Raw genomic sequence first — 21,687 nt, 5'->3', positions numbered from 1 at the left:
TTTAAACTGTCCATTATCTTGCGAAGAAGTAGAAGCCTGAATTGTTCTTGCACATGCCTGATTTGACTGAGTGCCTTGTGCATTGAGTTATTACATTACATTTTTTGAGAAGTAGCACAGCTTGAAATTGCACGTTGTTAGTATGTACTTCCTCTAATTCATTTTGTCACATTTTATTCCATAGTAATATAGTAATATAGTAAATGATTATATTTTCATACAATGCATTTAAAATAAATAATGTAATAAACTAGACACGAAAACTGTGTGAAGCCATTACCGAGCACTGTGAAAAGTGATGACATGTAATTGTTTTCCTAATTCAGTCGATTCAGTCAAATTCATTTGATTCAGTCATATCAGTTGATTAGGTGAAATTGAGTCAATTGAGTCATATTAAATGCATTCGATGCAGTCCTATTACATGGCTGGGTGCCATCAGAATGAGAGTAAAAAAAAAAAAAAAAAAAAAGGACATTGACCCATAGCAGGACATTTTGTCACACTGCATGGGGCAAGTTGTCACAATGGAACCTGTTATGAACAGCCTATTATAGAGTTTTCAAAATGTAAACAGTAAAACAATTATGAATCATAACACAATCAATAACATATTGAAATGTCAAACCATTGTGATTGTAATATATGTTTGTGTGTGTGTATATATAATAGTAATTTTTTGTGTGTATGTAATATATATGTTGCAAAATTTGGAATATATTCATACAATATTTATTCTATAAAAATAAACGTTTAGCACACACACACACGCACACACACACACACACACACACATACAATTGACTATATATTAAAAAAAAAAACATTTTAACAGTTTTTTTATAAATGTCTAATCTTTCAACAATATCAACAATAATATTAAATTATTTAAATTAATTTTACACGTATTTCATGTCAAATATTAAATATTATTTTAAAGTATAATTGACAGTTAATGATATTACAAGTTTACAAGAAACAGGCCACTTCTTCTCAGACCTCTGTTAATCAGCCAATCCAATTTCTGATCTGCTCAAAATTACACAAAATTTGCCAATTAAGTGTCCCGGCCAATATGTTTTGGTCTGTCACAATGTCCTTAATTGTGTTCCTGCTGTTCAATCGGACACATCATACCACACAAAAAAAGAAAGGAACTGAAATAAAAAAAGCATTAATTAACTAAATAAACATGACATTTTTGACCCCATCTCCACCCCCTAATTAAAACCCTTCAGTCAGGATACAGCTATCACCCCTGTTAGCTGCAGTGATCATCTGTGGAGCTCTTAACTAACTTAAAATCTGACCTCTCCCCATGATACTGACAGACGGTGCCCCCTCTTTCTGTCCTTATTGATTTTGACCTTGAAATGCGCAGCCCTGTTTTTGCTCTTTCTGGATGACTGACCCTTTAAATCGACCCCTTATGTAAAGTCATTAGGAACAAAGAGATCAAGCTGTTACTGCTCTGCATGTTTAGCCATTAATTCAGTGCACAAGTTTGCTTTGCGTCTTTGACAAAAACCAGTTTCTCAACTGTCGGCCTTATCAGTTATATCATGAGTGAGTCTCTCCAAAGTTGGCAGGTTCAACCTCTTTATCTGTTTGTTTAAGTTGTTGGGCGGTTTAAAATCAAACAATAGTACTGCCAGAAGGAGATATACTGTCGGGCAGCTGGCAGAGTGTGTCATTTATACAGGAATAAGAGTTATTGGTTCTGTTATGACTAGTTATTTTTGTGCTATGCAAAGTGCCAGTTTGTTATGCCACTGTAAAGAAATTAGTTGCTCTATAAGTCACTCTCTGGGAGGTTTGCTTGGTTTGAACCTGTCAGTCTTTGCCTGAGAAGTCAAGCCAAACCTGTTTGACACAAACTGGCTTTGTGGGTGCTGGATTTGAGTCATTTAACCGTGCTTAAATCAGGCCCTATTCTTGAGCAGTTGAGTTTTTACTGCTGTCATGGATGAGCTTCCTGCAGTGAACTGTTTGGTAGCTACAGGGGGTGGGAGAGGATGTTCTACTCCATTAAAGAAAATAAATTCACTGGGTCTGATCATCTCCAACATCAGGATGAGAACAGCACCCACTATATCCTGTTTTGCATATTGCTCTGACAGTCTTTTGCTAAATGATCCGATCATTTATGGTGCATCATGAAATCTTACATTTGGGCATCTTTTGGGGTTTTGATCAGATTATTTTTGAACAGTTTGTCATTGTGACATGTTTTAATTCATGATGAACCATTGATGTCAAACCATTGTAATTGTAATATATGTTTGTGTGTGTGTATATAATAGTAATTTTTTGTGTGTATGTAATATATATGTTGCAAAATTTGGAATATATTCATACAATATTTATTCTATAAAAATAAACTTTTAGCACACACACACACACACACACATACAATTTACTATATATTAAAAAAAAACATTTTAACAGTTTTTTTTAATAAATGTCTAATCTTTCAACAATATCAACAATACCATCCATTGTAATTGTAATATATGTTTGTGTGTGCGCATATAATAGTAATTTTTTGTGTGTATGTAATATATATGTTGCAAAATTTGGAATATATTCATACAATATTTATTCTATAAAAATAAACTTTTAGCACACACACACGCACACACACACACACACACACACACACACACATGCAATTTACTATATATTAAAAAAACATTTTAACAGTTTTTTTTAATAAATGTCTAATCTTTCAACAATATCAACAATAATATTAAATTAATTTTACACGAATTTCATGTCAAAAAATAAAATATTATTTTAAAGTATAATTGACAGTTAATGATATTACAAGATTACAAGAAACAGGCCACTTCTTCTCAGACTTCTGTTAATCAGCCAATCCAATTTCTGATCCGCTCAAAATTACACAAAATTTGCCAATTAAGTGTCCTGGCCAATATGTTTTTATGTCCTTAATTTTGTTCCTGCTGTTCAATCGGACACATCATACCACAAAAAAAAAAAAATAGTACATATAAACACTACCATTAAAATACAGTAAAAACTGTAATATTGTGAAATATTATTACAATATCCCTTTGTGAATATATTTTAAATTGTAATTTATTCCAGTGATTCAAAGCTGTATTTTCAGCATCATTACTCCAGTCTTCAGTGTCACATGATCCTTCAGAAATCATTCTAATGAGCCGATTTGCTGCTCAGAAACATTAATTATTATTATCAATGTTGAAAACCATAAATCTGCTGATATTCGGCTATTTTGAGATTATCACATTTATTTTGTCTGATGAGCTGACAATAGTGATTTTCAAAAGGAATTTTGAATAAAAATAGTATAAAACTATTGTTTTCAGCAATTTTTTGTGTGTTTGATTTTATTATTTGTACGAATGTATTATATCAGCCACTCTGCTCTTATAAACCCATATTGGTGGGCAAGTTTTAATGGAAATATCTATATATAACTCGTATCGATTCCAAACACTCCATTGCGCTGGTCCAGAATGTGTCGTTTTCATTCATTTGCCATTGAAGAATGAGGAACTTGGCAAATGTTAAATCACGAGACTCTAATAACCTCTGCGAAACATTCAACTGATTTTTACTATTCCTAAGTCAGCAGTCAGTTTTTAGACCATTGCTGCTCATAATTCTTGTTAACCTCAGCAGCACTGGTTCCTCGTGTCTCTGCGGCCCTGGCAAGGTACAGGAGGATTAGTTGTTGAATCCGTGCCTGTGTATTGTTATGGTGGAGTGCGTGCAGTTGGTCTTCAGCAGCTGGAAGGAGAAGGAGGAGGAAGAGGCCACGCTGGGTTTAACAGTGGCCACAGCTGCTATGAGTTAGGCCAGGGTCTGGGAGGAGCGCGCTTCATTCACTCTACCTCTCTGTCCTCCTCTTTACCAGTCCCCCTCTTTCAAACCAAAACATTTCCCTCAGCATCCTGGATTCAAACAGGAGTGTGTCCGTTAAATCAACCGACAACACACTGGAGTGGAGCCATGGGAAACTTGAACTCCAAGCACACGTGCTTGTCATGGAGCTCATTGTTTAAGATGTCCTGGATTCCTTCAGGTTGTGTTCTGATACTAAAAGTGGAATAAAATAAGCTACTGAAGTGAAGGACAAATCATTGTCCTGCTACTTTTTCCTTCCAGACTTCACACTCTTGCAGTGATGCCATAGAAGAAGCATATTTGGTTCCTCAAAGAACCTTTCAGTGAACATTTCTTAAAAGAACCATTTTTTCTTAGTGTGAAGAACATTTGAATAATCTGAAGAACCCTTTTCCACTGTAAAGAACCTTTTTCTGGAATGGAAAGGTTCCATGGATGTTAAAAATTCTTCATTGAACCATTGATTCCAATAATGAACCTTTATTTTTAAGAGTGTTTGTTTTTACAGTTTCAATTTTGGATATGTTACATTTGCTATTGTGGAAATATTAGGCATTTCACCCCCTGCTGTGCCAACATGTCATTAGCATCAGCTATATTGATTGACCACTAATATACTATGTATTATGTCTTTCATAGACATTTCTCATCGACATCTTTTAGTACAGAAAAAATACAAAAAGTGAGTTTGTGTGTCAGGATGCTCATAAAAGGAATGGCCTTAATTCTTAAGTAATTTATCAGTGGAAAAGATGTCCACACGAATAGCTTAGTTTAGTTTATAAGACCCAGATTAAGCCTAGTCCAAAACCGCAAGGGATTTTCAATAGCGAATCCCCTCTGAGCAGTTTTATTAAGCTTAATCTGTGCCTGGGAAAATGGCCACAAAAGTCCCAATCAGCAGTTAATTGTAGATCAAAACAAGTCTTGATCTTGGTCGCCCTTAAGCACGAAATTCACACTTTGAGAAGAGAGTATGTTATAGACAGAGTAGCAGAAAATGATTACAGCTTGGATCGCGCTTCAGAACAGCATTAATGAACTACTTGCAGAGCGTAAATCTGGATTGAGTCCTGCTTGCTCAATATTTGGTTTTTCCTTGGCTTTCTGCACTGTACAAACTATTGCTTAATACCTTAGAGTCTGGTTCACATGATTTGAGTTCACAGGCTTTGTCATCAGCTTTACAGAGTTCTAGAGGCTGTGAGTAATGGACCACTATGCACAATCTGTAGGGGCCTACAGGAAATCCAGTGAGAAAGTTGTAAGCCAGGATGTCCAGCTTGACCTCAGTGACTCAGTGATGCTTGTGTTACTGGGAAGCTCAGCATCATACTGATTTGGTATAGAAATTATATTACATGGATGAAGTTAGTCTAAAATAATAACTTTTAAGAACTGGGAATGGGTTAGGATGTTCAAAGTCATCCAACAACCAACTAGATAGTTAGTGAGATTGACAAGGGAATTATTTATATTTTACAATTGAAAATGAGGAATTGTTTCCTTAAGGATTTCTACAGAATGTGAAACTTAAAATTGACTTTCATTGGTGTATCTGAACGAGCCGTTTTAGGTAGGCGTGGCTGACTCTTAACTTTTATAAAGAATATCTCTTTGGATTTGAGACTTTAGTCTTTGCAACTTTACAGAACTTCTTTATGCACCAAGAGCTTGTAACACTTCAAAGAGAAAGGAAAAATTTAAATTGCATCATATGACCCCTTTAAAATAAAATTAATTAAGAATTTGCTTGATCTATGACTAAGTATACACCAGTACTGCAATTCAGTATTGTCTAGGATCAGTTTCTCTCTTTTGTTTGTTTTAATGTATTTATTTATTTATTTATTATTATGTTTCTTTTATTTTAAAGAAATTAATACTTTTATTTGGCAAGGATGCATTATGTTGATGAAATGTTAACAATGAAGACATCAATAATGTTACAAAATATTTCAGTTTTAAATAAATGCTGTTCTTTTGAACTTTCGTTTCATCAAAGAATTTTGAAAAAAAAATTTAAGATTGTTTTCAGCATTGATAATAATACAGCATTGATCAGCATATTAGAATGATTTCTGAATGATCATGTGACACTGAAGACTGGAGTAATGATGCTGAAAATTCACTGGGATAAATTATATTTTAAAATATAAACTTAAAATAAACTTATAATAAAAAATAATAAACTTCTGAATGGTAGTGCATATTTTTAGTAGTGATTCTTTAAAGGGGATGAATGCATTTATTTGTCATTGTAGTTTATGAGTAATATGATAATTTTATGCGATAATTGGTTAAAGTAATTGTTCGTTCATTTTTTGAGTATCCGTTCTTACAGTTGGGATTCATCCAGAGTTGATTACTAGTTGATTTTGAAAATATGTAGTTTTTTCATCAAAAAAAATCTCAAATACAAGATAGTTATCACTGCATCCGCAGAGAGATTATATGTAGTTTATTAACTCCCCCCTCTTTGAGACTGTTCAAGCACCTCTCAAAACTTGCACACATCTGTCATAATCTGCACAGATGGAATATGTAGTGTCATTATTGGGAAGATGCTCAAACTTGATATATAATCCTCACTAATCCCTTTTGTACAGGCTTTTTTGCTTCGGTAGGCTTGCGAAACCAGACCTGTTATTTTATCATGTTGTTTTTCATTTCAATACGTGCAATGTAAATATGACAGGGAGGAAATACATTTCTGTTTTCACATGAAAAGCTGCCCGATCAGATAAATGACTGGTCCCAGTGAGAATAGCACTCAGTTTAGCACTGTTGGGCCACGGACAGCTTTTGGCAGACAGAGACCCTCTGTGACCTGTCTCCATATGTTTAACATACAACAGAATATGGATAAGGTGTCTGTGTCATTTAAAGGTCATCCGACGATCCATCAATTTAACCGTCAAACCCATTTGACCATGTTAAGCTTTGCAGAAACGTTATCGATGTTGTCAAAACTGAATTATAATGCATGCATCTTTCATAAGCAGGTTGTCTTTGATAAGCTGTCTTGATCCAGCGTTGTCAAGCCAATCTGTTCTCCAAAGCTTAGCTGGTTAGGTGGTCCTGCACCCCGTATTGTAAACCATCTGTGCCGCCAGTCGCAGCCATTTCTCCGCCCACTCTTCAACACTTCACACACACATAAAGTGTACCTGCTACAGTAGACAAATGATAATCGGAATGCTTATTAAATTCAAGATCACTTTAATGAGGGTTTAAATAAGTGGGATATTGTACAGGAAGATTCGAACAAAGGCACAGGTGATTGATAGTGGCCTTGACAAGAAGGAGAAAAAAGCATGCAGACATAGACATTATTATTTGGGAAGTTGATGCGTGACACAATTTTTTAATATGTATTTTATTATTTATATATTTTTATGTTAGCAAATGTTGATTTTAGGTTAATATTTTATTATTATTTAATATTTTCATATTAATATTATGTTTTTGCCTTCACTAATTCATTTTAAATGGTTCTACAATCTGACAAATTAACTTTTAAATGTACTAATATTCCATGTGGTGTCAGTCAAATAATATAAGATTGCAAAAGCTGCATGCATAATAATAATTAGAAAACGATTATTAAAATTATGTATAAAATATTTTGCAATGGAATATAGCATGTCATACCCCAGGACATCAATTTTCTATAAAGTATTTTTATGCAAACTATCCATTTATTTATATAGAAACCACATTAAAGTTTTACACTGTAAAATAGTGTACGTCTATATACGTATTACACACACTATCTACTATACAGATTGCTATCTTAATGAAAAAAAAAATTATTGTTGGGCAGCCAAGTCTACAGTTCACCTTAGCCAAGTTTGGCAGTATATGCTGGCTTTAACCGTGCCTTTGTTCTCGCCTCAGGGGACAACTGTAGCATTGCTTTAACAATGGTGTATTTCACGCAATAGCGATCCATTTTCAAATCTACTTGAACACATTTTCATGTGTGGTTAGAACGCCTTGTGTCCTTTTGGTTTTGTGCAAGTCCAGATGATTGATAAAGAATACTCTTTAGGTTTTAGTGTTGGACACGCGTGTCGTTTTCGCTCTGAGCCGTCACTCCCACTGCGGATTGTGTGTGACCAGTTGGTGCTGATGAAAGAGGATCTGCCACCTGCCATGTGGCATTCCAGTATTTTGCTACGCTGGGCAAATTGGGATGGGCAAAGCACGAATTATGCAGAACATGTAGGCAATTGATATATACTTCTGTATGTGTTGAAGATAAAGGTCATATGCTACTGGCGACATGCAGTTGCTGTCTAGTATGTGCATAAAGTAAAAGAAACATGGAGTCAAAAGCAGGACTGGACAATATTTGTCAGCCTTTTAGTAATATTTGATATATATCTTGACATCTTTGTGGACTTATTCACTTATTTAAAAAACGTGCACAGTGACTTTGTTAGTAGAGTAAAATGTTAGTAAAGTAAAAATGTATGTTAGTTAATGTTAGTTAAATTTATCTGTAACAAAATATGTAAATATTTGATATATCGCCTAGCCCAAAGTCAGAGGTAACTGTATGTGGATAATTTGTATTATTTTGGGTTTAACAACTACTTCCTGGATAAAAATTTTGTTGTTAAAAAAATAAGAGGACCCAAGATATGACCCTGTGGTACACCATATAAAACAAAAACAAGTATAGACTGTTCATTGTCATTCGTTTGTGTTGTTCTTATGTACTTTTTCTGTTTGATATATGTGCAGACAGATGTCGTGAGAAAACTCATTCTTACTACCCTAAAACCCCCCAAATAGCACTTGGATGGTGGATGCCTTCTTTAGAAATGCACTATTGCTGTTATCTGCTTGCCTTGCATCCATGCAATTAAAGTTAATGTTTGGTTAAGGGTGGAGGGGATGGGTAGGAGGACGCTTTATCTTCAAATTGTTCTTTTTTTTCTATCTGGCGGGGCTTGGGCTCTCTGCAATTACGGTGCAGCCTTGACACACAATGTTATTGTGTTTTTGGAGAGCCCTGTTCTGGGAAGGGAGGACAGATAGAGGAGTGTGCTTCAGCTGGAGAAAGACGGCTCTAACAGCACTAGCATAATTAGCTCAGTGGTGTCTGTCTATTTTAGCTGTCTTTCTTTATTTAGCCTTGAGAATGATTGTTCATATGCATTTCTCCTTGCTTTTGTTTTTTTTTCTTTAAAATGGACAGAATGCACTTTGTATTTGCTTGCTGAAAAGGGATACTGTGGAAGTTGATTTAATATGGCCCTAAAATGATGTTACAGTTAAAGTAGGAGCCATAGAGCTGCAGTTAGCTTGTGGTAAGACATGTTGAGCTCTGCTGCTCGTGCAGGAATCTAGTTTTGAGTCCAGACTGCAACATGTCCTGACCATTAGATGCTCTCTCTCTGGAAATTTATTTTTACTCTTCACTATATAGGCCTATCTGTCTAATATAGTGGCAGATTTAATTAGTCCCTAATTTTCTCATTAAGCATTCTGTTTCACTCAAAAATACATCATATTATGAAGGTAAAATAGGTTGTGAATGTTGTTTCATGTCATCTTTAAAGCTGAATTTAAATCCTCTGCTTCCAGTAGCCTTTGTATAATTCTTTAATCTGAGGTCACAGAGTGTTATGGTACAGTATTTATCAGTGCTGGTTAAGCCTAATCTTGCAGAGATTCTGCTGCTCATTAGTTTTTTTTCCCACCAGAAGTAAAGCCCTATGAAGTCCATATTGTTTAAAAAATAAAAAATAAAAAATTCCTAAATTCACGTCCACTGACGAACAGGGCTGGTCAAGCTTTAATCTGAGGTCACAGAGTGTTATGGTACAGTATTTATCAGTGCTGGTTAAGCCTAATCTTGCAGAGATTCTGCTGCTCATTAGTTTTTTTTCCCACCAGAAGTAAAGCCCTATGAAGTCCATATTGTTTAAAAAATAAAAAATTCCTAAATTCACGTCCACTGACAAACAGGGCTGGTCAAGGGAGCGCAGCATCTCCAAAAGGTTGCTGTGCTTATCTGCATTTTCCCCTTCTACAGAACATCAAAAACACAGTTTTAGTCTGGGTTTATCGAAAACCGCATAGTGTCTATGGCATGTGTTTGAAGTGGTTTTCAAGGTCTCCTCGTCCTCCTTTTCCACATCACCTGCGGCAGAAATTCAGCAGGGAGGCTCTGCTTGTCATGTTGTGCACTTAAAGTGACACTTTCAGAAATAAATCAAGATCACACAGAAGAGATGTTGCTTTTGATTCAACTGACATATCATAGCTGTTGAGTTCACAGGCTTGAAGAAAGATCATAGTGTTTTAAGTCGCATATATGGCATGCTTGCAAGGCATCAAAGCAAAAAAAACAGCTGTCAAATGAGACGTCGCATCACACAAAAATTCTCAGCTGCAGAGCTAAACATGAGACTGCTTTTCATCCTTTAAAACTATCAGTGGAGTGCTGTCATCTCAGGTCTGTAGACGAGAATTTTGAGCGTAATCACAGAGCTTGAGGCTTGAGGTGCTCCAAACAGCCCTGAAACTTGAACCCTGATCATTATCACTCATAAAGAGACTGTCAGTGTTTCACCTTAGGGCTGGCCGTATCGCAAAACTACTGAATGTGCTTGGATATCTTATAATGACAGACTCCTCACAATATGCCGCTACTTAATCCAGTATTTAGGTGTCAATGGGACATCTGAGGAATTTAAAGCATTTGGAAAATGGAGACTGAAGGTGGAAATGGAGGGAAAGTGTGGAAACTTTATTGTGTTTTGTGGATGAGGTTCAAAGGCTATTATGATGTATCAAAGCCATTGTTAAAGGCACTGAAGAATTGTATGAAATAATTCGACTTGTTTAACTTTTTTTGGTTAGCTTTGCTTTGTTTGTTGTTTTGTTTTGTTTTGCTTTGCTTTGTTTTTTCTTTGCTGCTTTTTTGTTGTTTTGGTTTGTTTTTTTTGGTTTGTTTTTTGTTTTTTTGCTTTGCTGTTTATTGTTTTACTTTTTGTTTTTTTCTTTTGTTTTCTCTGCTGTTTTTTGTTGTTTTATTTTGTTTTGTTTTGCTTTGCTTAGCTTTGCGTTTTTGTTTTGTGTTGCTTTGCTATGTTTTTTTGTTTTCTTTGCTGTTTTTTGGTATTGTTTTATTTTATTTAGCTTTGTTTAGCTTTTCTATGTTTTTTTGTTTTGTTTTCTTTGCTGTTTTTGTTTAGTTTTTTTGTGTTTTATTTTGTTTTGTTTTGCTTATTATTTTTGTTTTGTTTTATTTTTTAGCGTTGCTTTGCTTTTGCTTTGTTTTGCTGTTTTCAATTGATCCAATGAATCAATTTCCAAAGGAATATTGCTGAAAGAGGAATGTCTTTCCAGAGTCAGCTGTTTCATTCCATGGGTCTCCACAGTTGAGCAGACAGCCTCGCAAAGATGAGAAACCCCTGTGACTGTGTGTTTTATTCTGAGATAAGGGCAACAGTTACATAACACAAATTTTATCTGCTAGGAACTGGTCAGGTTCCTTTGTGGCACAACAAGTTTATCAATTGTTGCTTCTGATTGGAAATGTTTCAGCTGTCTTTTTTAAGCATACATGCTCTGTGATGTGAGGATGGACTTATCACTTTCTCAGGGCTTATCAGGTCCTGTGCGACAAGATGTGTTCTTATCTCAAAGTCACCTTCCATCTTGGAACACTTGCTTTTTAATGATCCTGACACACCAGGACCAGACAAAATCAGATATGCTTGTGAATCTTTAATGAGGTTCTGATTGAAAAACATTGAAAGTTACTTTGAAATCCTGCTGTTGAATGTAAAAAATAATAGGCATAGATCATCTATATTCTGTGCTCATAGCAGGTGGTGTCACTGACAACGTGTGCACACATTATATTCACTTTATATTCAGATTAAGGCCTTTATTCCCAAAATGGCTGTTCACAATTAGAAAATTCAGCTGTCTTTATTTTAATGTACAGGTATGCAAAATCATAACCAGTCCTTTCTTTAAAAATGTGTCGCTTCTATTGCATGCCTTCTGAGAACTTAATAAAACCTATCCTTTAAATTTGGATGTGCGCAGATAAAAATGAATATTCTAGTTACAATAGATATTGTGAATAAGACGTTTACGTGACAAAGATTTCAGATTAATACAGGCATATACCAGCTGTCTTATTCTGATTTCTGGAAGTTTGAATATTGTCTTAATCACATTATTGGGTTATTGTGTTTATATGATGCATACATAATCAGAAAATTACCAAATTCTGATTAACATAAGATAGTTATGTGCATGTAAACATAATTGAAATGTATCCGTGTAAGAATGACATGCCTGAATCAGGTTTGTCTTGTTAATAATGCATTCTTATTCATATAATCTTTCCCTGAAGCCCACTTATAAGGGTAATTAAGATAAATTGCAACAAAACCAGACATAAAATAGAGTTTATGACAATTTTCCATCCTCTGTTTAATCTTAGAATTATCCTGTCTGTTTTGCCACTAAACCTTTAAGACCTCTATGTAAATGACCTGTTATGATTGGCTACCATGTTTGTAGATATGAAGTTCACATTGTTGATCATCAGGGTGGACCAGAGCTGCTGAATACTAATTAGTCAAATACTAAATACTTAATGATATGCGTATGTGCACACTCATGGTAATGTGCTCATTATTATGATCATTGTCATTATCATAATGACTTATTTTTGCACTTTAGTTTTCATAAATAGTCTGGATTGACTGCTGAGTGTTGCGTTAGAGTAGGTCAATGTAGTACATAGTATTTCTTCTAAAAGTGAAAGAAAAAAACATGTTTTCAAAAATATGTTCCTTTATAGCTATTCATTTGACTGCTTTACATACAAAATGAATAATTCATTATGAACTAATTATGACCTGGATCAGGGCAGTGATGGTATTTCTCGCGTTTTCTTTGCAGTTGGGATGAAAGCAGCTCCATCAGCAGCGGTTTGAGTGATGGTTCAGACAACCTCAGCTCAGAGGAGTTCAACGCAGGCTCCTCCCTCAACTCCCTGCCAACAACTCCCATTGGCTCCCGACGAAACTCCGCCATCGTGGTAATTCACTTTAATTGGATAGAAATATTGCTCGCCCAGTCTGTGTTTCTTCTTCAAGGTTTGTTGCATCAGTTGGCCAATTTGTGACACACAATACTGGATCAGTCTAGCCTGAGCACACAGTACTTACTGCTAATGGGGACGAATGTGTTACAAACCGCTAACCGCTTTAGAGTGAGAGAGCGCACACTGACTCAGTCGATACTCATCTGAAATCTATCACCACAGAACACAGACGACACAGTTTATCCCACACAAAGATGTGACTCTTCCCTGGCCAAGAAGTCTTCAGGGAGTCTCTGGTTTCATTCTCAAAGTTGAACTCCCATGTAGAGTTATGGGTTCAGTCCACTGTGTGTGAATGTGTGTTTGTGTTGGTTAGGATTTGTTGAAGACCACACTGCTTTCGGGTTTCGTTTCAGCCATTCTGGCTACCTAAAATCACAGTTTCTTGGCATTGTGAAAAACATTTACCACATTATTACAGTACAGATGGGCCACAGTGTCTGTATTCATTTTGAATGTCATTATAGACACTAGTTATGTCCGACACAAAAAAAAATAAAGCACTTATTCATTCTTATGTTGACTCAAACACAAATAATTTGTTGCAAATTGAGGTACAGTACAGTTAAAGTTCAAAATGTTAATCTTTAAGCTGATGAAATATTGAAAATATATGTAATACAATAAAACATTTTGGGGTCGGTATGGTTTTTTTTATGCTGAACAAGGCTGCATTTATTTGATCAAAGTACAATAAAAACAGTAATATTGTGGAATATTATAACTGTTTTCCATTTTAATATACTTAAATATTTTCCATTTTAATATACTTATTTCTGTGATCAAAGCTGAATTTTCAGCATCATCACTCCATTCTTCAGGGTAACATGATCCTTCAGAAATCATTCTAATATGCTGATTTACTGCTCAAAAAACATGTTGTATTATTGAACTGAAAAATCAGTTTCCACAAAAATATTATTTTGTTTTTTCAAGATTCTTTGATGAAGAGAAAGTTCAAAAGAACAGAATTTGATTAATTGGAATGTGATGCTTTTGATCAATGTAATGCATCCCTGCACCAAACCTTTAAACTGTAGTGTGTTTACATTAAACAAACATTTGTAAAATGTGTTGTGAAAATTTTAAGTCATCTTGGACTGTAGAACTGAAAACAGAAGCAGAAAGCAAGCTTCACTTTTAAGAGAAAAAGGAATACTGAAACAAATGTTATTTCAGTTAAGTTTAAGAATTTGAGCGTTCCCAGTGCATTGTGGGTAGCACTAACAATCCACTGCTTTTCAGGAATCTTCTCTAGAGAATGGAGTCAGATTAGCGATGTAAATCGTGAGAACTGTGTCCCTGTCATCCCATTCTGAACCTTAATTAACCTCTCCAGCAGCACCACAGGCTCAGTAATCTGCTTTATGAGGTTACAGTATCACCACATACGCTTTGCTGGACCCTTTCAATATCCTCTCCATCAAACAGATCACAGTGTTCTTCCAAACCCCCCTCAGACTCACATACAAGCCTCCCCTCCTCCTCAGCTGACTTTATTGTATGAAGGAGGAGGAGGGAATAATCCCCAGCTTCTTTCTTGATCTGACCCACGTGGCTGTCTTTGCCAGAAGAAGGAAATGACATGTCAACGTCACCGTTATACAAACAAGTTCAGACAGGTTTAATTGGACAAATGTGAGCTTGCCGTTTCCCATAATTCCCAGTAAGGGAGCAGACATTCCTCAGATGACATCAACCTTTCACAAAGGGTTATTTACATTTAATAAAGCAGGTATGCCCCTCCACAGAGCTTCTCCTTAAGCCGGACCTAGTTCATTGAGCCCGGCAACATGGCCAGACTCACTCCTCTTACTTTAAATGATCTTTTCTGATGGTTCACTTTCACCAAATCAATTTCACAAAATTAATCTTGTTCCGTTTTATTTATTTTATTACACAAGATTCTTAATCTCACAAGTTAAGAACCTTAAATGTTGTAAGGTTTGATGTTATGCAAAAGAAAAAATAATACATTCAAAGAATTGTTCACTGAAAAATGATAATTTGCTGAAAATGTATTCACTCTCAGGCCATCTAAAATGTAGATGAGTTTGTTTCTTCATCAGAACAGATTTGGAGAAATGTAGCATTGCTTCACTTGCTCAGCAATGGATCCTCTGCAGTGAATGGGTGCCGTCAGAATGAGAGTCCAAACAGCTGATAAAAACATCACAATAATCCACAAGTAATCCACACCACTCCAGTCCATCAGTTAATGTCTTCTGAAGCGAAGAGCTGCATGTTTGTAAGAAACAAATCCATCCAGACATTTTTAACTTCAAACCGTTGCTTTCACTCCCCCATCACGCACACCTCACAGAGCATGCTCAAAGTGCCAGGAGGTTAGTGATGCCACACACAGACACACATACATCTGATGGTATGGAAACCTTGTTATTAATCTCCCATGATTCCTGACATTCCATCCTCTAAATCCTGGCAACACAGGCATAAATTATCTAATGAATAAGCATTACTTAAATGTACTGTCCTGAAAGTAACTTCTATTGCTCAGAGGTATTGCGCTTTCATAGCTCAGGAGACTTAATGGAGTTCTCAATTATTTTTCACACAAAGATAAAACGTTACTGTTACTCATTTTTTTGCGTAACTTGTCAGTGAACTACGACTATGTGTAGTAAATACTGCTTCATCTGAAAGTACGTGATGATGATTTACTGCTGATTACAGAACCGGCATTACTATCAAAATGCGCATGACAATCGCATTCGATTAATCGTGCAGCCCTAGTTACTCACCCTCAGACTATCCAAGATGTAGATGACTTTTTTTCTTCCGTTGAACAGTAAATAAGATTTTTGACTGAAACCGTGGTCCTTGATGATTCATAAAATGCATGTCAACCGATACCGTCACTTTGAGAGTCAAAAAAACATATACTGGCAACACAAAATTAATACCCATTGCCCTTATTGAGATCTTATGAAGTGAAATGATCAGTCTGCGCAAGAAAGACAAATATTATTTACAACTTTACCTGTAATGCATAGCATATGTATAAGTTACATGTATTAGATATATATACAGTATACTGGGGTGGATATATATATATGGGGTGGGTTTAGGTCAATTGGGACATTTTGTGCTTTTTTTAGTCCTATATAGTGCTTCATTTTTATTATTTTGTAAAATGTTTGCATTGTTTTTTTTCTAAATATGTAACTAAATATCTAAATATCACATACATATATATTTATTACATATATCAGCAGATATCACCTGTTTTACATTTAGATTTAATGTTTATCTAAAATGTTTTATATTACATTTGTAAAAACACTAAGAATTTAATAATGTTATTAAATGTGATCTGTAAATAATATGCTTTTTCATTGATCTTAGCTTTCAGTGATTTATTTCAAATTTATTTAGACAAAATAGTAAATAATTCATCAGGTATCAGCAATAACAATATACATAATTATTGTCACATTGTTTGATGAAGTGTTTGAGTTCACATTGAGATCTTTTACTTTTGATTCTTGATTTGTGTCATCGTTGAGATCTGTTTGGAGAAAAATCTGAGATGCATGAGTCTTAAGCAGAAGTCTCAATTTGCTCTCCATGTAACCTCATTGTGGTCTAGACAAAACAATTAAGGCATTAAAGAGATCTCGTTGGTGATTCTTCTTTTCTATTGGGTTTTAATGTTATCGTCTGAGAGCATTAGGTGACCTTTGAGTCAACAAACCGTGAAGTGATTACAGAGTCCAGTATCAATGGCTTTGACCTCATCTAGAAACAAAGCGACTCTTTTCTAATCGGCTTCATCTTTGAATGCAGTCCTCTGTCTCAATGGCAAACTCAGCTGATGGCAGTTAGTGCTGGGTCATTAGATCCGATGCAGAGCTCCAACAAAGCCTGATTCTGCCGCTGGCATGGGTAGAATAGCTGCTAGAGAAAGACGCCCTGTTCGGCTCAGTGCTGGAGTGGAGGATTGGCACCAGATCTCGCCAGCTGTTGTCCTCCACCGGGCGGCAGGGGGGTTGGGGGTGATAACAGCTCTTAAAAACCCTAAATCACCTAACACCACCCACTATTCCTCGTCCAGTGAATGCATCACCCCAGCTGATGTTTTTAGACCCAGTCTCCTTCGCAGTTTACAACCGTAGATTTGAAAGAGCTCTTCGAATCAAAAGAGCTCCAAGAAACCAGTTGATTCTTTTTCTTGTACATTTAATGCCACCTCGCGGGAATCCGTTTGTCATTTCCAACAAATCGAGAGGCAAGGTGGGGAGCACAGCGTTTATGCAGCTGGACCTGAAAGAGACCATCTGGATGCTCTACTGTACGTGTTATAAAATAAACCCATCTATCCAAAAAGAAACACGTCATGATGTCACTCTAATGAAAGGCAGCCATGTTTAGTCTTTCGTTCAGTCAGTGTGTGTTGACATGTAGCCAGAACGTCAACACTTGTGCATATGTCTGCCATTCATGCGGTGGCCAATGCGGTCGAGCTTTCGAACGCACAGAAGAGGATGAATGACAGATTGATGAAATGTAAGCAGTTGCACCCAGTGAACTGCGCAACTCGATCCGCTTTATTCAGAAAACAGACTTTAGATGTTTTCTGTCCAAATTACAGTTTCAGTGAAGCTGTCATGTCAGCCACTACAAGAAATCAGTTTTCTAGGAGAACCAAAGAATGGGAATTTATTGAAAGCAAAGCAGATTGTCCTGTTTTGGAGCAATATTTCAATGTAATAGCTAATTGTTACTTACCAAATACGGACAATTATTTTGTTGCTGGTGCTGTATGATATGTTTACTATAGGATGGTACTGAATTATATATATTTTTTTTAATGCCAAGGACTGCCAAATAAGATGATGTGATGATCCCGACTTAAACTACTTCAGTCTGTGTGCATTGAATTTATTTAATACACGAGTTTCACAATTTGAGTTGAATTACTGAAATAAATTAACTTTTCCACGACATTCTAATTTATTGAGATGCACCTGTATATATGTTTGGGGTTAGTAAGATTTTGTTTAATGGTTTCGAAAGAAGTCTCTTCTGCTCACCAAGGCAGCATTTATTTGATCAGTAAAATAAGTAATATAGTGAAATATCATTACCATTTAAAATAACTGTTTTCTATGTGAATATATTGTAAAATGTAATTTATTCCTGTGCTTAAAGCTGAATTTTCAGCATCATTACTCCAGTCTTCAGTGTCACATGATCCTTCAGAAATCATTCTAATATACTGATTAGCTGCTCAAAGAAACATTTCTGATTATTGTCAATGTTGAAAACAGTGCTGCTTAACATTTTTGTGGAAACCACGATACAGTAATATAATAAAGACACTAATAATGTGTTTAATAATACATATGAACTTATTTTTATTATTATTGTTTTTAATTTACACAAGATTTCCCCAAACTGTGTTTACAACGCCGTCTGGAAGTTCCACAGCTTCTAACATCACTTGATTCCAATCCATTATCAGTTTTTGAGGAAGCTGCCCAACAGTTTGCAGAACACAATATACTGTAAAACAGGAACAGGATTGTTTCTGTTGTTCCAGAGTGAAGATGTTGTTTTAAATGCTGGTTTTAAACATTCTTTTTCTTCCAATTTTTCATGACACCAAAGCAAAGGATTGTCACAGTAAACTTTCAGATTTATACCATGTCGTGCTTTTTTATGAGTGGAAGAGTTTACTTGCAGCGACCAGATTCAGAGCGATACATCATGAGTTTGAGACTGATTTGTGAGTCTTTTTTGAGTTAAGAACTAGCTCGTAAGTACTTCTTGTTCATTACATTTGTTTAAACTCATCTAAGACTTTTGAGTAAGAACCTAAGGGTGCATGCATCTGCCATGGAATAAAAAATAAAAAAGGTAACTGCGACTTTTTCTCTCACATTTCAATGTGAGATAAACACAAACTCAGAATTCAGACTTTATTAATTGCATTAATTTTTATCTCACAAATCTGATTTTTTCTCACAATTGTTATCTTTCGAAGTTGTTTATACCAAATCCACCGGAAAAAAAAGAATGGGCATGCAGGTCTCTAAGGCTGCATTTACACTGGCACAACAAATCTGATATTTTGCTCACATTTGATACAGATCTGAATTTTTTGCACACATGGAATCACAAAAGTCTGCACGAGATCCGATTTTTTCACATCCGATCTGAGCCACTTCCAAATGTTGATTTTAATCGGATACATATATCCGATATCCGGACATCTGACCTAAGTCTAAACACACATATCTGAATCCCCGCGGAACTCCCAATGTGAGGTCGACACATTTGTCAGACGTGCAACTTTATGTAGGCTAGGTAAGAAATTTCGCTAAAGCTACATTATATTTCTTAGCAATGACGTGATAACTTTCACTTGTTCACAAGCTTCACGTGCTCTCTCTCTCTCTCTTGTTAATTCATTCAAATTCATTTAAATAAATATCATCTTGGTGCTACTTTATTTCAGTAAAGAATTCCACCTCTAACGAGCTGTAGATAAAATAGCCTAACAAATGAAAATTACCGTTATTTTCCGTTATTTATCCGTTCAGTCAGATTTTGTGCTGCAAAACATCCATGACAGCTGTTGTCCATGCTGGCAAATAATAATGATGTATTATATAAATAATTTTAATAGCACGGCCATCCAAAACCAGAGGGTCTACCATGTGCATGGTAAAGCGATCATTGACTATCATTTTGGGCGAGAATTATGTAAACACAGATATCAGATACCAGTCATGTCTAAAATTGAATGTAATCAGACGGGTCAAAAAATCAGATATGGTCAAAAGATCGGATCTGTGCATTAAGATTTGCAGTGTAAATGCAGCCTGAGTCATTGTCAGCCAAACAGATGCAAGCAGAACAAAAACTGGCCGAATGCTTGTGTGGAGTGGTTTGTCCCAGAGACGGTGGAGCACAGAAGCAATCATTAGTCTTTCAGCAAGTTTGTAGATGTTACTGACCAGCAAGCCAAACGTCTGTGTCAGCGCTATCTGCCTCTCCCTGTGGACAGAAACTTTGATTGGACAGACTGAACGCACAAGATGGCACTGGAAAAACATGAGTATACCCTCATATTGTAACAGAGAGAATTAGTTCCAGGTTTTATTCAGTGTTGTCTTTATGATTTATCATCCACTGGAATTGGATCTCACATATTCCATATTTGAAAATATTGTTATAGAACTGGAAACCTCAATCCCTGTCATGCGATATGTGTATGAAATATGGCCTCTCATAAACCGGGAGAGAAATGAACCGATCAATCTTATTTATGGGATCTCGTTCCTCAGACAGAGTGACGATAATTCTCTCTGACTGATCAATCCCATAGCTGCAGCACGAGCTGATCTCATGGATTTTCTGGGCTGCGGTAAAAGGGCCCTGTATTTAAGCACGAATCAGTGTTTTAGAGCGAATCATTCAAGTGAATGAATCCCTCCAATGCGCTGACTCATTTTCAGACGTCTCTTGTGAAGCATGCAACTGCTTTCTTGCTTTTAAAGACTTGCTAAAGATTTGAATCTTGTTTGTGAACTTATTTATTCCTCATTCATGAATGAGGATCTGCTGATTGACTGAATGAGAAAGGGCATGTAATTCATTCATTTCATCATGTGAGTTAATCTTGTTCACAAGGTGAGAAAGGAGATGGGAGAATAGTGATTGTATAAAAATTAGGGCTGGGCAAGTTAATGTATTATTATCGTGTTATTAACACCGACAATTATTTGATTGCACATTAACACAGTTTTTATTATTATTATTATTATTATTATTATTATTATTTTGAAAGTCCGTTGCTCACTGGCTCTGAATATACATACAGAAACCATGGGTCACTGGAGAGGTGGGATGTTGATCGGTACTGGTTTGGGATGGGTGTCATCATGCGTCTCAACCAATTGAGCATTTGGGGTGGGCCGAACACCGTGTCTACACCGGACACGAGCGGCGCAACGCAACAACATACTATAGAAACATTATAATCAGTGATGCGGTCTACACTGGATGCGGCGCGACACGACAAATCCCCGACAGTAAACCTCGTTTTATCTATGACGTACTGACAAAAAGTTCAAATGATTTGCAACGGTCTCTTTGTCCCGTCACGCGTCCAGTCATTGTAGACAGACTTTAGCTGTTGCGGTGCGGTACACATTTGTCGTGTCGCGCCGCGCCGCATCCAGTGTAGACAGCATCACTGATTATAATGGGTTCTATAGTATTTTGTCGCGTCGCTCGCGTCCGGTATAGACATGGTGTCAAGACGCACCATCACAAGAATACACGAGTTATATGAAAAGGAGATTTTAATTTGATTACATTAATGTTTAGGTTGTGATTTTCAAGAAATATTTTAACCAAGTGCGCAATACAGTACTTTTGAATTCATTATTGAATTTTGTGCATAATGCGATTAATCACAGAAAAATCATGTGATTAATTGCGATTTTAAAAAATTGATTGTTGCCCAGCACTATGGTTGGGTATCGTTTGAATTTGATCGATTCCGATTCCGATTCTGCTTATCGATTCCGATTCTTATCGATTCCTAGTTTAGATTCCAATAAGATAAAAAATCCAATATAAAAAAAATTAAGTCAAACATTTAGATGTCA

The 21,687-nt window shown here is 35.9% G+C and overlaps 1 protein-coding gene across 1 annotated transcript in view; it reads left to right on the top strand.

Annotated features, from left to right (window-relative positions):
- LOC107707368 (neuron navigator 1-like) overlaps positions 1–21,687 on the top strand; it is a 172,392-nt gene that overhangs the window by 113,714 nt on the left and 36,991 nt on the right. Inside the window, exons 7-8 of the mRNA XM_016511357.1 lie at positions 12,841–13,062; positions 15,338–15,390. Of these exons, the coding sequence (XP_016366843.1) occupies positions 12,841–13,062; positions 15,338–15,390 (275 nt within the window). The remainder of the gene's footprint in view (positions 1–12,840; positions 13,063–15,337; positions 15,391–21,687) is intronic.

This window comes from Sinocyclocheilus rhinocerous, unplaced genomic scaffold, assembly GCF_001515625.1.
Source record: "Sinocyclocheilus rhinocerous isolate Xijiao unplaced genomic scaffold, SAMN03320098_v1.1 scaffold625, whole genome shotgun sequence".
NCBI lineage: Eukaryota > Metazoa > Chordata > Actinopteri > Cypriniformes > Cyprinidae > Sinocyclocheilus > Sinocyclocheilus rhinocerous.
The sequence above is the reverse complement of the archived record's forward strand: the minus strand, read 5'-3'. Positions and strand labels throughout refer to the sequence as shown.